The sequence below is a fragment of the Seriola aureovittata genome, chromosome 1, assembly GCF_021018895.1.
Source record: "Seriola aureovittata isolate HTS-2021-v1 ecotype China chromosome 1, ASM2101889v1, whole genome shotgun sequence".
Lineage (NCBI taxonomy): Eukaryota > Metazoa > Chordata > Actinopteri > Carangiformes > Carangidae > Seriola > Seriola aureovittata.
The window spans coordinates 12,067,929-12,085,311 of record NC_079364.1 but is presented as its reverse complement, the minus strand read 5'-3'; the positions used below and the strand labels follow the sequence as shown (position 1 = coordinate 12,085,311).

At 39.7% G+C, this 17,383-nt stretch overlaps 1 protein-coding gene and 2 long non-coding RNA genes across 3 annotated transcripts in view; 1 reads left to right on the top strand and 2 right to left on the bottom strand.

Moving 5' to 3' along the window:
- Positions 1-17,383, bottom strand: part of gpc5a (glypican 5a) — a 132,802-nt gene that overhangs the window by 36,799 nt on the left and 78,620 nt on the right. The window contains exon 8 of the mRNA XM_056372061.1: positions 15,122-15,284. Within this exon, the coding sequence (XP_056228036.1) occupies positions 15,122-15,284 (163 nt within the window). The remainder of the gene's footprint in view (positions 1-15,121; positions 15,285-17,383) is intronic.
- Positions 9,775-11,681, top strand: LOC130166462 (uncharacterized). Its single transcript, XR_008827147.1, has 3 exons — positions 9,775-10,329; positions 10,947-11,051; positions 11,550-11,681. It is a non-coding gene; the product is annotated as an uncharacterized LOC130166462 (long non-coding RNA).
- Positions 12,170-13,319, bottom strand: LOC130166456 (uncharacterized). Its single transcript, XR_008827145.1, has 3 exons — positions 13,170-13,319; positions 12,469-12,538; positions 12,170-12,373 (listed from the first exon to the last, which is right to left on the bottom strand). It is a non-coding gene; the product is annotated as an uncharacterized LOC130166456 (long non-coding RNA).

Below are 17,383 nucleotides of genomic sequence, written 5' to 3'. Positions count from 1 at the left end.
AGAGTTGATTGGATGACAGTTCATCAGAGTTAGGCTATCTTCATGGAACGTTCAACATCTGTGTTTATTGATAATGCAGACTTTTGGTATATGGGCTGTGTGTCTGACACACAGCTGATTATTAAAACTGTTCACACAATGATGTGTGCTTGCCCTTTTCATGGTTCATTAACACAATGAGATGTCCTTCCACATGCAAGCCGCAGCTCATTAAGCCAGCCAGTTAATCATGCAAGGTATGAGAAAATGATTGAAAAACAGGAATGTGCTGTTAGAGATAATGACAACTTACTGTGGTTAGAAAGCTTTACCTTTAAAAAAAAAAAAAAAAAAAAACCCACAAACACCTGGTAAGGAAATGATAAAGAAAACGCAAGGTTTCTATTATCTTACAATAAAAGTGTCATTATGTTTACTGTGGCAAATCAAAAAGCAATTGCATTTCATTTTCCTCCACGCATGCTTTGAGTTAGCAGGCACTGCCGTTCAAAGCACATACAGTACACTCGGTGTGTATTTCATCTGACAAAGAATCCAATCTGAGCTGTGACCATATGTTAATACACAGCAGATACTAATCTGTATGCTTTCATCCGCCTGCTTTTACGGCTTACTTATGTGAAAGGGCACAATTTTTCTTATTCGTAAACAAGAAGCGGCAAAATCTGTATTTTCTCCTGTGTACTTGAACAAGGACATAAAACAAGAAAGAGAAAAACCCCTGGAGTATTTGAAAAGTAGGAGGCAGTCTGGTCATACATTATTTCTGTGATCCACAGTCTATGTTATTGCTGATTGATTACTAACTAAATATACTGTATATCCCTTCACCTCATCAATGTTATGTATTGAAAAAGTATAAATATAGATCCAGGCTGTCCAGGGTTCTTATGGCCTTACTGTGGTTTGCCAGAAACCTTCAATATGGTGATATGTTGGTATGTATTTGAATGCAGTGTTACTGCTTTAGATATCTGTCACAAATAAAGTCTCTGATGTTTTCAATGTGAAACGTCAGAGTGCACAGCTTCGCACACAGTAATTTTGCTTTGCTTATATTACCTCCTTAATCAACTATTCTGATAAGTCACGCACATCTACCATTCCCAATAGTTGAAAGCAGGCTGAGTTGGAGAAAAGGTGCACGATTATCCATATGAGTTAGATAAGCCCACAGCAAACGGGGGAGGCATTCATGATGAGTCACAAGAGACTGATTACATAAAATAATCCCACAGTGAAGCTAAAACCTCAAAAACAATCTGTGGATGAGTAGGTGGCAGTGGGGTTAATGTTGTTTAAGGTAGTTTAGTAATCTAGGGCAGTTTAATAATCTAGGGCATGTCAAATTCAACTGAGAAAGCAACAAAAGAACATAACATGTAACATCTAACGTAATGAAACACACACTCAAGTCCATTCATAGCTTTGAGGAACAGATTAAGCTTAAAATTGAATGAGGGATGCCTTTAATGCGAATTTGAGAGTATGTAAATTGGCTTTTGTTATTCTCTATTTCCAGTTGTTAAGAGATGAAGCCTACAGGGTAGAAACTCTACTATTTGTGTTAAGATTTTTCCTTTTTCCCCCTGAGTCTCTACCAGCACTGTCTACCACCAAGACTGCAGATCTTGAAGAAATAAGTTAAGAAATAAGGCTTTCACAGCCCTCCGCCATGACTTAAACAGCAGAAGTTACATAGAACAGCCACGGGTGTTATGAAAAATAGTGCGTATGTTTGGCCAATAACTCCTGAACTCTGAGGTCTAGAATGAAATATTTACCCCCAGGTTTTTCAGCTCAAGTTAAACCCACAGGATGTAGTGGTTTTATTTCTGCCACCTGAGTTTTGAGTATCCAAACTGTTTGGCCTTGGTATACAAAATGAAATTGACTCCTCTAGCATTAGATGCTACAGTCGTGTCTATCATTGTGCGAGCAAGATCACCTTCAGGCCAACAAAGACAGAGCACCTTTTTTACTTTGCTACAGAATGTACAACTCAGCTTCCTACATCAACGTTGTTATCACAACATTTGAGCACATGTAGACACTTGGTTCTGAAACATTAAACAGAAAGGAGGTCATATTGTATTTCATACATAATCAATCAATCAGGCCAAACATTTTGCATTGAGTCTATTGGGGCGTTTCCACCACAGGGACTTTCCCAGGGGACCAAGAACCTTTTGAGGGCATTTGTTGTCAATTTATAACATTACATTTCTAGACTTGTTAAAAAAAGTACTTCACAGTAAGACCACGGTGATTAATACCATTACCATCATAATAAATTAGTCATTTCTTAATGGAAAATATTACCAGCACTTTCAAAATGTAATCAAAATGCTTTCTATGAGACTTAACTTTGCAAAATTGCTGAATTAAGACTATAAACTCGTTATCAAATCATTTGCTCCATAAGTTCTGGATCCCTCTAATGGCAGATGGTGTCTTTTTCTGGCAATCACTGGCAGCCGCCTCATCTGTCTGCGATGACAGGAGCCATTTTACTAATGTACTCATGAACGCCTCGTGTTTCATACAGTGTCCTTGACACTCACCTCGCCTGTCTCAAGCTGGGTAGAATCCTCTGTACAGTGTGAGGATTTTCTTTTCCTAAATATGAACATCTTTGGTATCCTTCCTTTGTGTATATGATGGCAGCTGAATATTTAACAATATTGATCAGTTGAACAGTATTGAGGTGATAATTATGTTCCTTGGACGCTGCTGCTTCTTGGTATGAAGTATGCGTGAGGTGTGTACGTTCCCAACGCATTTTCTGCTTTTATAAATACTAGTTAACGACAGGAAGATGGTGTAGACATGGTTTTTGTACATATTCTTATTTCATCCATCTGGCCCCAGGATCCTGCAGCTGCAGTTAAACCCTTTCAGGTCCAATTATCCTCTCTCCATTTGCCTCCACCCAGTCACACTTTTCCACTATAAATGGCTCTCCAGTGTCATTGCTGTAGATCCTCTTGTCATTCAGCTTGATGGCTTGCGTGTCCACGAGGTGACTGGTCGTAGCCCCCCTCATGAACCTATATCCATTCTTCACTGGGATCTACCTGGAAAGGTTGAATGCAAAGCAGAACTGCAGCAGGGGCAGCAAATGATAGTCACTTGTCCACTTTGAGAGCAGATTTTAGTTTTTTAAAGACGTCTCCTAGTGTGTTGTTAACCTTGTATACTGCAAGATGTTGCTAGGATCTATGAGTGCTGCACTTGGTGATGGGCTTTAAGGTTGTTTGTCCAGACCACAGCTGAGTAATATGTTTGAAATCAATATCATAACAGTAAGAATTTTTAGGGAGGATTTCTTTGTGTTGCTGTTGAATTGTAATGCATTTTAGATGGAGGTGTTTCTGTTATTTATCCTATCCTCATTGATATAAATGGGTTGGACAAAAGAATAGAAATGCCTGGCAGTATAATGCAATACAGTTTAACAGCACCACAAAATAAATCCTTCAAATCAACCACACAGTTGAATCAACACCCCTCTAAAATAGTTTTAAAAAAACTGAACATTATAAAGGGAGGATTTATTGCAGGACTGTTGTATTAGGCCGTATTAGTGTTCCTAGTAAACTGAAACTAAGTGAATATTTTTAACTGAAGATCACTGCAACAAACTGTATGACACGGTCATGGAGTGCATGAGAAAACTCTTCACACTGGTACAACAAAAATTTCCGTAACTCATTTTGTTATGTTTTTTGAGAATTCGCTTAAATACTTTAATTTTGGCAACAGATAAATATAAATATAAAATAATATATATATAATAATAATAATATATCACCCTGCTCTAATCCCAGTGGGGGAAAGTTATTAAGTACTTAAGTGCGTATTTCAGGTAGTTGTAGTTTGAGTATTTCCTTTTATACTAGTACTTCACTCAAAGGGAAATATTGTACTTTTTACTCAATTGCACAACTCAAATGTATGTAAAGTACTTAACCATCTCAACAAGCTAGAGCAGCAAATGCCACTTACACACTGTCATAACATAAAATAGTTTAACACTCTTAGGGATCCTGTTCCTGCATTATACATGCAATACATAGTTTTACTTAAGTGCAGTGTAGTACTGCTACTGTTACTTAAGTGAAGGATCTGAATACTTCTTCCACCACTGTGTAATTCAAACTGTGCTCAGGCTCATTTCTTTCAATTTACAGCTGTGCAGTGACAGCTCTGTCTTCAGTAGCTGGTGCTTTGGGCCTCTGGTGTTGTTTCCAATTCCCTGCTGATCTTTCCTCACATATTGACACACATGTCACTTTAGGTCCAAGACTTTGATGTCTGACAGGAGTTTCCACGTTGGACAGTAGTTGGACGTTGCTACACCCTTGTGGGGATCTTTCATGATCAGAGTTGTCCTGCCTTGTGTTAGACAGTCATGGAGGGAGTCGGTGGTTAGTAAATGGTTCATTTGTGCTGACTTGCATTAATGCTGCACTATTAGTTTCTTCAACCAGTGGGTGTGGATTATTTCAGGACCCATTTACTTTTGTAATGGTGACCGGTTCCGGCTCTAGAAAAAGACTGCAGCGGTCTAGTTTTGGGTCAATTAGCCACTGCGCATTAGTGTTACTTGATTATTCTTTCACCCAAACATGCAACTGGGTTTGTTGGAGGTTTCTTCCCTCGGAAAAAGAGAGTTTTTTCCAATCCACTGACACCAAGTGTGGCTCATTGTGTAAACTGTTGGGTTTCTCTCTATAACATTGTAAGGTTTTGGCCTTACCTTGTAAAGTGCCTTGAGATAATGTATGTTGTGATGTGGCACTATACAAATAAAACTGAATTGAAGTGAAGGTCCCAAAGTCTAAGTAAAAGTCGTATTTCTACAACAGCTTTAACTACATAATATTCAACAACAGCTACAGCTACAGCAGCAGTTTAAGTGACAGCAGTTCCTCAGTCAGAGATGGATATACAACACTAACGGACCTACAGCCACCCAGCCAGAATACAAGTGTGACATCAGTACCAAGTCTACAATTAAGGTTAATTAGTTTTGATAACCTTAAATGACAATTGTGCAAACCTGAAAATAATGACCTCTACATTCAATAAACAATGTACTGAACCCAACTGACAATGTAGAACATACAGTTGGTTTAGTCATTTAGCTGTGACCTATTTGTACAATGTATTTTATTGTTAAATACTCACATTTGCTTTGATATACAGCAACACACATTGAAGTGACCATAAAACTATACTTTTTGTAAAGGTATAAGAGTACAGTCTTCCTGAGACATGAAAGTCTTTGATGAATCCCTTAGTTATTAATTAGTTCAGGAGGTTAATTTAATGGAGTGATAATCAGACAACCTAAGAATCCACCTAGTAAAGCTCGCTGGTCAAGAGGTTATGAGCCACACTGCTCTAGATGATTTTGATCCTATTTTCACTGGCACAGAGGAGGGCAGGAGTCACAGCAGGTGACCTAATTTGATCTCATTCTGTAATGAGGATAAAGATCTTTCTAATGGGCACAGCCAAGTATTACAGAGCCTGTTAGGAAAATTCCAAATGGCTCCCAGTGATAGGCCTATTACTGTATATGTCCAACAAAGTGGCCTTGATGAAATTCCCTATCTCTCTGATCTCTCATTTAGAGCTGGAACGTATACAACACTGTAAACTATGACAGCAAATTGCTTTTTCTAAATGTGTGCTGACCCCTGTGCCCTGTATCCCTGATGAACGCCGTTATGCCCATTATCACTTGACATTAGATAGCGGAGGAGTTCTATATGCAACAGCTATATTCACCGTTCATTTACCGCTGGACTGTGAGGGAGAAGCTCAGATAACATCAAACACTCCTCTGCTGAGACACTATTAATTAATAAGACTCATGCTAAAGGAGCCTCTGCCCTTCCCCTCATTGTGCTTACCTGCTAGAAATCGATTTGTGTCTCTCGTGCTGCCACTGCGTCTAACAGATGTCTTTCTGCAGTACAATGCTCACGCTGCAAGCAATCACAGAGTCTGCAGCTAAACCATGCCAGGCTGGATAAAAGGCCTGGAGCTGCCTGTTGAGGTTGGAGCAATGAAAGAACCTCTTAATTGTTCTCCCCCACAGATGCTGTGGACAGGTCACAGGAATCTAAGATTTAGTATTGGATTAAAGGAAATTGAGAAATTAAGAATTTTTTTTTCTTCTAGTGAGTAAATGTTGCAATCAGCCACAAACTGTAGATAAGTTGGTGTAACACTTTTCTACAAATGTAATGTCAGTCAGTTGGTCCACCGCTTTAGTCCAGACTGAAATATCTCAAAAATGATAGAATAGAGTGACATGAAATTTTATACAGATGGACATTCAAAGTCCCCGGAGGATAACTCTTCACTGACTTTTCATCTAACAGCAGCAGTATGTCAAAGTTCATAGTTATACAGTAAAATATCTAAACATCTGTTGGATGGATTGGCACAAAATTCAGTACAGGCGTTCATGGTTCCCAGATGATGAATCCTGAAAGACTTTTACTGTTGTGTCAACGGCAGGTTCACAATTGTGGTTAGGAGGGACTGTCTCAACAACTATGTTAGCATTGAACAAATGTTGGGTGCCAATATACTTAACATGTACGTGATAGCATTGTCAGTGTGAGCATGTTTTCATGCTGACGTTAACATTTATCCGAAAGCAGCACTGTGGATTGATACAGTCTCACAGAGCCTCTAGCATGGCTGTAGACTTTTTTTTGTTTTGTTTTGTTTTCATTTCACAACTGATTAATAAGCCACCGTGGCTAAAATGGCAAAACTGGATTTATTATATTCAAAGCTGAGCCCGGCAAGGGTTTTATGTGATTAAACCAGGTGCATAATTATCTCATCAGGCTCAATCATAAAGTAGGGCTGTGGCAATGAACCTTCTCATCCCAGCTACTTGAAACCCTTTGACTTCACCTTATTTACCAAATTGACGTTCTGGATATCAAAGCTAAAATTTGTCTTGTCACTGTTATTTGGGAGTGTTAAGATGTCTTTCAGATCTGAATTTGTGCAATAAGTGCAAAAAGGACCTTAACCACTTTACACTTACACAAAGCACACACAACCGGACGCTGGAAAAACATGACTCTAAAGACAAGGGATACATCATAGCTTTTCAAAGAGTATTCCAGTCATGTCTATTATAATTAGTAATTATGATCCAGCAATACTCACCACTGTGATCTCACAATAGTTCCGACATCGAGGTGCTGGTTCTCATTAGCGTTAAATGATCATTTCATTTAATTAATGAGGGAAAGTCAGATGTGTGTGTTTGTTGAGGCGATTGGCAGGTGTACAATAACTGGAAAAAAAAAACAGGGCCTGAGAGGAAAATGCACAAAAGCTTCTGGACGCATGGTCTATCTGGCATGTCTGGGATTCCTGAGTCTTCATCAGTCTGTGTAACCTAGCAAGCTGTGAGGAGTGAAGTGAATCAATCTTTCTCTGTTTTCACTGTGTGTTTTCAATAATTATCTGGGTGTACACACACACACACACACACACACACACACAGACACACACACACACACACACAAACAGATCAGCCTAATTGTGTTTTTACAAAAACGGAAACTCTCTCAGGTGGCTCAGCAATCTGGAGGCCAAAATGCAGTAAATACTACCCTGCTGCAAACGCTAAACATTCAAAAATCCTTGAAATATTTCTAAAGGATGAACTGCTCACATTGTTGCTTCTTGTCACATACATACCATTCTCACACAACAGTAATTCTGCTTAATGAGGATAATCCTTTAAATCAGGCTTGTATTGTCAGTATTGAGCTTATCCCATTTTATTTCCTTATCATGCTGATCTATCGTCAGCATGTTCAGCTGATAAACATCACAGACACAAAGGAGAGGGATTATGGATAATTGCAGAGAAAGGAATCATATTAAATTCTAGACTGGCACACTTGCCATTAAATGGCAGCTGGAAATATATTGTACAGTCCTGCAGATGACAAAGATGTCATCTATGTTTTAAAAACTTCCTGTGATCTCACTCACTTGTGAATAATTCCACGATGATATTATGTTACTTAAAGTTCCTTTCAGCTCTGTTTGAGTTTAGTCGTTTGTTGAACTCGTGTTTGGTGAGGTGGATTTTATCTCACCTTCACGGTTTTCTACCTGGTTCTATGGTTGCTTTTGTTTCTGGGTCTGTAGCTTTGTTTAATATTTGATGTCTGTCTCTTTGGCTTTGTGTTTTGAAGTTTTGCACACAGACTGGAATAAAAACTAACAACGTTCATTAATACTGTATTCTCCACCACCAGTGATTTAACCTCATGGTAGCCAATTTATCAGCACTGTCTTGCTACAGTAAGATGTAATAACTTCTCAGGAATCAACTGTATTTCTAGCAAGAAATAAAACTGAATTAATTACATTTTTATCATCCGTGGAGAAGGATGGTAATGTGTTGACTCTCAAGCATTTGGCGACAGCTGAGTACAGCTGATGCCGATTTGCACTACTCGCTTGTCTGATCTGAGCGCGTGTGATCATCACAGTGTATCTTAGACACAGCAAACTCTCTCCCTGCACCGAGGGTCGTGTACTGCAGCAAACCAATCTGTGTGCTATTTAGCATATCATGTCGTCAGGCAACTTCTCATGACTTTAGTCAATGTTTTAATTAAGCTCGCAACATCGCTCAGGTTTCCCGTTCCTTAAAGAAGCTGTAATCAGTATTTTTACAACAACAATGTATTAAATGAAAATGTGAAAACAATGTGAAAGTGTGAAAGGAGTCACTTGAAGTGATTAACCTACAGAGAATTATCACCTGTATATGCAGCTGCCCACAGCTTTAAAGAGCTCTACAGGTGTTTCTGATAGACACGGTTAGTGACTAGATGGTGAACACAGAGGAGCATTTAGCAGCTGAAGAGCCAGATATTTCCCTCAGGAGTTGGTTGATACCAAAAACTGAGCTAAAAAAAGACCGTGAATATTGGACTTGGATTCTTCAGTTGACCAGAAACACTACTCCAAAGAATGATAATGTTGCTGAGTAACCAATGGGTGTGTCAATAGGCAACTGTTTGCTAACAAGTTCACCATTCAACTTAAAGGGTGATGACATTGTCACGGTTCTGTTTATAGTTTGTTCCTCTCACCCTCATGTGCCAAAAAAAGAACTACATGAAAAAAAAAAAAAAATACAGGATTATTGTTCAGTTACTACAGAACGTTCATAGGTTTGCTATAACTAACAGATATTTGTTCCAACTTCAACTGATTTTTTTTTTCTTTTTGTAGGTTTAGACCAAAACAAATTATATGAACTAAATTAATCTGTACTGGAGCAACAACAGTAGCACAATGATATGCTCTGTATGAAGAAATTCTGTCTGCTAACTACATACACAGACTGGTTCTTGCGAACATGGCCATGACTAAGTGTTTATTCATCACTAAAATTCCCATATGATCAGCCAAATGAGGGTTTAACACTTGTTTATTAACCCGTCTCATACCTCAGTTGGTGTCTGAAAGTGTTACATGTCTACCTTAGCGACAATGATTGAGGAGAATGATTCAGTGAACAGTGGGTTGCTTGTTTATCTGTGACCTTTATCGACTCCTACGGGCTGGAGAGGTGTTTTGGATTAAACCTCCCGTATTATACTTTCAGTTTGAATTGTGCCAGCAGATGAATAGAAAAATTAAACAATTAAAACATTAAAGGGGACCTATTATGCAAAATGCACTTTTCCATGGTTTTCTATCGGTAGTATGTGTCCCTGGCGTGTCTACGGACCCCCCAAACATGAGAAAAGTCCATACTCTCGTTCTTTTGCTTTCTCCACCTTTCAAGAAATGTGTGCTCAAACGAGCGGATTGGAGATTCGCCCCTGGTGACGTCAAGAAGGGCGATGCCCCTCCCCCCGGGTGGGTGACGCTCCCCGAGCTAGGTGTGTGTTCCGCCCTCTGAGTCCGTGTTACAGACGGTATCGTTACTTCCCTCGCGAACACTGGCTTTCGGTAGAACAATGTCGAAGGTACAGCGAAACACAGTAGTTGCTTTGTTGTTGGCTGCACAAACCAACACAGGAGTCTTTTTTTAATCCCTACGCCCGAGGATCTAAAGACCCAGTGGATTAATTTTATTTTTGATGGAAATGTTCCCGCTCCAACTCCGAAAGTGTTGTACTGTGTGCTAACCATTTCACCTCGGACTGCTTTCTCAACCTGGGCCAGGACAACGCAGGATTTCCTACAAGTCTCAAGATAAAGCTTGGATCAGTACCGACTGTCTGTGACCCAACTTTGAACTTCGGAGCTGTAAGTTTTACCATTTTATGTTGCTTTACTGTTTGTTCACGAGAGCCTGTTGCGTGTGTTGTTAGCATGGCAGCTAACGTGGCTAACGTTTAGCGTCGTCGACGCGCAGCCGGGTATAGCGGGGTACAGATTGTATGTAATTCTTCTGCTTGGTATCGCCGTGTGACATTGATAAGAGCCACCCTGTTAAATGTATTATATTTTAAAGGCGTTTTAGCTGTCTGTAAAGTCAAGCCGGTAAAATTCGGACTAAAAATAGGCTTTGTACTGATTAGCGTAGGTGTCCGGGCTTGTTTATTAGTGCTGTGAAAGTTATTATTGAGAGTCATGCCTTATAACGGCCGTTTTAACGTTTATATCATGTTCACAGATACAGTGCCTGTAGGGAATATCTAGATAAGCGCAGAGTTAAGGGGATATGTCCAAGGGGATAGTCTATAATACACATTTTTTGCATCTTGCACATATAGTGAGCTATTTGCAGCATTTACAAGCTATTGACAACCCAGTTTACACATAATTGAGAGCATCTGTTATCATTCTTGCACTGTTTGCAGCTGTTGCCATAACTACACATTTGAGGAGATGTTGGTGTAATCTCTGTTTCCTCTGTTCAGGCCATCTATACAGCTTCCTGCAACAGGGGATGTTGCATGCCAGACTGACCCACTGTAGGCCCACAGTTATCCTTGAAGATCTTCAGCCTCACATCAGAAGTACAGGTCTGTAGCCATCTGAAGTGCATCTACTTTTGATAAACCTAACAGTGATTTATCAGTTTTGGAATAATGTGCAGGTAAATGAAGCTGTGGTTACTTAGAACTTGTGAGTGTGTAGGCTAAGGTTTCTGTCATCATCTGTCACCTGGCTGCCATGTCCTACAATGAAAATGCTGACCGACCACAAGCCCAAACAAAAGAAGGTGAACCACTGTTCAAGGTCCAATTTCCAAAAGCCATGAAGGGAGAATGCAGAGCTAAACCAGTTAAGACTGAGGCGACATTCTATAAGTGTTATATTATTTTATTTTTCAACCAAAAAATGTTTTGTACACATTGTATTAAATATTGCACATATAATGTTATGACAGTTCCATCAATAACAAAATACAGTAAAGAAAATGTCAGGAGGTATTTAGAAACAGACTCAGTCATTGTTTTGTAAAAAAAAAAAAAAAAGTGAAAAATGTAAAAAAAAATCTTTTGTGTTTTATCAAACAGGGAATGTGGTGGACCTCATATTTGAAAAAGTCTTTGTGACCTGGGACCATACACAGAAGCTGCTTTGGCCATCCCCATCCCAGAGGACCTCACTGCACAGTTGGAGCGGCCTGAGAAGGAGGAGGTCATATCCAGCTCTGTGTCCCGGTTCTATCATGGGCCAGTCTAAAACCCACATACCGGCCTGTGGCGTCAGGAAACACGGCATGGATGCGTAGGACCACGCAGGCTGGAATGATGACCCAGATTCTGCAACCAAGGAAGCACCAGCTCACAAAGCTCCTATAGGCTAGATACCTGTACTGACTAAAACAACTGGACAGGGCATTTAGTCTTGCAAACATATATCTATGTTGTGTCTCACAATTTTTTATATGGATCCAGTGAATCCTACAGTTTTTTCATCATCACTGATTATAACTGCCTCATTTGATGTAAATAAATGCTTGATTGTTACTAAAGAAATGACTCCTCTGAATTCATATATTATATGCACACTATCTGCTGATAGAAGAACTTTACAAATCAAAGAGCAGCTAAACTAATTTATTTGAGGGTGTGTTACTCTATTTGTGGTGTGTTATTACCATTGTAAAATTATGTGCACTGAAGTAAAACAAGACTGTCTAACATCTTTTATTTAGATTGAAACTATGTTTTAACAAAGAAGCAAAACGTACTGGTGTATTCCTCTCAACCGTAAAGGACCATAGTCAGTGCGGTACATGTTGCAGGCAGAACACATTGAGGCAGAGCGGCTCCAACCCAGGACGGTCTACCATACATGGTAAATCTTCCACGATCTCCCATAGCCATCTGGTAACCTACAGTGAATTGCAAATGGTAAATTCTATGGTTGATTATAAATGTAATGTAATCAAAACAAATTAGTGATTAGTTTGTCCAGTGAGAATGCTACCTGTGGTATCTCCTAGCAGCAGATGTTCTCAGCTTCTGTGGGCATGGTTGCACAGTTTCCACAGGAGCACCTGTCCAAGATATAGAGAAAAATGGTAACATTCACCAAAATATAAAGCTTGTGAAATTCAAACACTGACAGACAGTGGAGCTAAGGTGGGTAAGAAGTAAGCTTGGCTACATATCAAGTGCATATAACAGAGGTAATTTATAACATGTCACTTATTGCATATAATGTGGAGCCTAACAACAGTGTAGTGTAGAAAACTGCACAGTTCAGTCTTTGACTAAAGATTACTGTTGCTGTCAGACATGTTTATGCTGATTTACAGCTTTCATTGTAATACACAAAATAAATTTACTTCATAAAGGAAGATGTCATGATGAGCATCTCTGCTCAAAACATGGAGAAAAATTTACTTTGTCAGCATCTATTAAAATATCTGACTAGTACTGACATTGAACACCTGTAGCAGTCTAGATACAACAAACATTTTCAGACTGTAAAAGTATATCTAAGGAGGCATGACAGATAACTACATTACACTATTCACAATAGTGCTTATTTACCAAAAGAGCTCCAGTAATGACGAGACAGTAACAGTTAGCATTAGCTACCTAGCTACATGTTAGTAACTGTGTGCCAGCACTCATCAACAAACTCAAAATGTAATGTCAAAATACACAAAATTGGTTACCAACCATTCAGAAACGTCCTGCTGCAGTTGTAGAGTTTGAACTTCTTCAGCAGCCTCTCCCTCTGGCTCAGATTCTGGATAAAAGTTGTGTGGTTGAACCAAATCGCTACCGACGCCAGGTTGCCGGTCACGGTCACCGTAAACATTAGAGCACGGTGCCAGAAGCCCGAACGGCATCCCCTTCCGGAGAGGGGCGTGGTCAGGCACAGCTCATTGCATTTAAAGCTACAGACACAGAAACAGCCTGTTCTGAACAGGGCTCAAAAAGAGGGGTTTACAGGCATGCTGAAATATAGGATCGGAGTGGATTTTTTAGCAAAAAGCTTCAAATACATGCTTTGGGGACCTCTGAGACTTATTCAAACTTGTTGAAAAGGAGCATAATATGTCCCCTTTAACAAAAAAATTAAGATGGATTTTATTCATTTTCCAATGGTAAGGTTCAATTAAGAGTGTTGTGAAATTGCTGTATTTTCCTTCAGTATGATTTGAGGACCTATTTTTGTTTCTGTTCATAAAATATAATGGATTAGTACTTAAACTAAGTATTCTCTTTTTCAGTAAGACAGCAATAAAACATTATGTTTTTAGTGCTGCTGTATCCTTGGCTTGCACATAACACTAATCCACTTAATTCTATTTCAACAATAAACCCCCCATATATATATATATACACACGCACACACACACACACGCACGCACGCGCACGCACGCACGCACGCACGCACGCACGCACGCACGCACACACACACACACACACACACACACACACACACACACACACACACGAATAGAAATGAATTTTCAGCGAAATTCAGCAATAAAAGCTAAACCCTGCAGAATTCTGTAGGGACTATCCAGAGGTCTGGTTCAGGTGGAGAACCCTGAGTGTTTGTGTGAGGGTCAGGCAGCAGGGGACTGATGCTCGACAGAGGTCACAACAGACAGTGGGTCATAAATATGGGAGACAGGCTGATCTGGCCTACGACAAGGAAAGGGCGGCTCTACTGTAATGGGTGATAAATGTCAGAGCCTCCCTACAGCCTCAGATGAGCGATTGTTAAGCAGCTTCCTGAGCCCGAGCTGCTGCTGAAGCCTCGAGACAGACTGACAAGCACTAGAGGAAACATTTACACGGATAGAACGGCTTGTTTGGATGACAACCCCCCCCCCCCCCGTTGTCGCCATAGGCAGAATGAGCGGGGTGATTAATCAGGTTGTTAGCATGTTTGATGGAGAGTAGAGGAGAGAGGAGAGGAAAGGAGGAATCCATGGGCTGAGAGGAGTGGAGAGTGTGAAAGGTAACAAAATGAAGAGGAAAGCTCCGCCGCTGTGATTCATCAGGGGTTACTGATCCTCTGGGGAGCAATAATTTCAATAATTTCTAAAGTAACAGGCCTTGATTGCAATAATGTCCCCATAGCAACTATTATCTTTAATGACTATTATTATGGCTGTCATAAAATGGAGACTGGAGGAAGTCTTATTAAAATATAGCATTATGCAACTGCACCTTTCAAGGCCTTCACTGATCAAAAACTTGGTGGTTCGTGGATTTTAAATTCGCCTCTTTTAGAAAGATAGATGGGTAAAACGCTGAATTTACCACATGGATTGAAATTTAAAAAGTGTAAGTACATACATGTATATTACTTATGGTATATTCATTGCTGTTATTAATCTTATTTCATTCTTTTAATCTGATGTGTTTTGTGAATTGATTGATTACTCTCCTCCTATTTTTAACTAAAGAAGTCTGTTTTCTATGTTTTGAAAATTCTATAGTTTATGTTTCATGTTTCATATATCCAAATGTAAATCATTGCACCCAGTCCAATACCATAAGAATGTTCATACCCCAATGTTATATTCTTGCCACATAACCTTGCTTCCTTGGTGCAATATACAGGTTACTTGGTTAATTGTTTGATTAAATTATAAAAGAATGAGACTTACTTTTGGAGACTCTGGAGACTTTCCTCTTCACCTCACCGCCACCTGATCCCCCACAACCGTCCTCATCATCACAGTCGCCGCTGTACTGTCCTTCCACATCTCCACTGCCTGTTTCGATCTGGTCCAGCGACCCCAGTTTAGGAATGGACTTTCCCTGCAACAGCTGGTTGTGGAATAAAACAAAATATATTTTTTTTCTTTACATACATAAATTTGTCAAAAGTAGTTAAAAGTGCATTTATTTGCGCTGATTTTAAAAGTTGCTGTTTCCTGCTGCAATAATCATTATATCTGCATTACATGCATATCATATTCATATTCAATATTCACAGCAGGCTATGGTGAACAAGGTCCTCTAATGGCAAGGACAGTACAGAGTATGCTTTCAGAAAATGAAGAGGAAAACAGGGAGGAAATGCAAAAGAGCTGCTGATTATTCTGCTAATCAGCCACAGTCATCTACGTAACAGAAAATGAAGAATCTACAGAATAAATGTAAATTGCATTCTTCTGTTAAAAAAATTTAAAGTCGAATTTTAGTGCAACCTTATTTTCATTGTTTTTAAGCCCTTTGATATTAAAATACATAAATAGTATAATTCCATTTTTTGTTTGTCTGATTTTAAAGGTCCCATATTTTGACACTTAAAATTGTACCTGTATCATCTACACTTCTGTAATGTGGTGAACAAAGAAAATATACTCTTAATTTGATTTTGCCTGGCTTTGCCGAGAGCCCCTCTCTGTCCCAGCCACACACATTCGATTTTTGCTGCTATGCAGAAGTAACCGCCCACTATTCGTCAGCAAGCACTCTGATTGGTTAAGCACAGACCAACTCACAAGACAGCCTGGGATCAGATTTGAGGGAAGGCCACAGTAAACATGACTGCAGGCATGTTAAGACCTTACAAGCAAAACACAAAATTCAGAGAACACTGATTTGCTCGAAAGGACTGCATCATTTATTTTTATCACAAAATGTGGATCATAATGTACATGTACTCTACATTCACAGTTTATACTGCTCACCCAACTCTGTGCCGACTGGCACACCTCCATCCGCTCTAACAGCAGCCACACCAACACTCGCACACTCACTCACTTAGCTAGTTTACTGTTAGCCATTAGCCTGCACACTGCAGCTAAAACACAAAAACTATATGAGTCTGTCCAAATGGCTTATTCCTTGCTCTTCAACACAGCTGCTAACAAAACTTTATGTCCTTAACTTACAGTTAGCAACAAAACCTTGTTTATACTCACTGTCTTTCCCTACCACAGACACAGGCAATTTTCTTACTGGCTTGTAAAGCATGGGGGGGGCATTTTAAAGGACTTCATATTTTCCCAACTTTTATTCTATACCACTGAGTTCACAAAAAAGACACACACGAAACACAATCCAAACCCATTTTCACAATATGGGGCCCTTTAAAAAAACTAAAATAATAAAAAGGAAATCATCATAGTCATCAAAATGGCTATAGCATCATCAATTATCCTGATCACCACCACCTACAAACTACACTTTAATGAACCAACAGTATGAGCTACATGACGCTCACCCTTCTCAGCTGCAGTGGCCTGCAGGGTAGCTGAACTTTCTGCTGTACTGCTGTGCAGGAGAATCTCAATCAAAGACTCTGTGATACCAGGGGAAATGCATTCGCTAATTGGCTCATTTAAATTCATGGTACGTCATTGGAAACAAGAGAGAATCCTTTGTGTTGATCAGAAGGGTAGTGTCTATGCTAATTAGTTACTGCTGTGGTTCAGTGCAAGGGAGCAGTGAAGTGTCAGGGCTGCTGCCATGGCTGAGCTGGGACATATCTGTGCTGGTAATTAGCCTGTCTTGAGTCTTTGCTCCTCAACAGTGACAGGTTAGAAGATGGAGAATATTGAGGGTTTGGGCAATCTAAGCGCTCCCTCCATGTGTGTAATTGGCGTGATTTTCTTTCCAATTACGTCAGAAATCAGACCAAATGTTTGATACATTACGTGGAATAATGAGTTTCTGTGGTGCATACGATTAGTCTGGTCCGGGAGTTTGGCTGAATTTGAACTTTGTGTTTGTTCACAGCGCAGGAGGTAGAGGAGTGCTCGCAACACGTCCACCAACTTAAACGACCATATAGGTCACCTTCATCGTCATGATTACAACAATAAACATTTGGTTAAGGCTGTGGAGTGGTCACGCTTAAACAACCCATCCATCGACCCAGGCCTCCTCAGCACAACACGTGGTTGCTCTACACACTA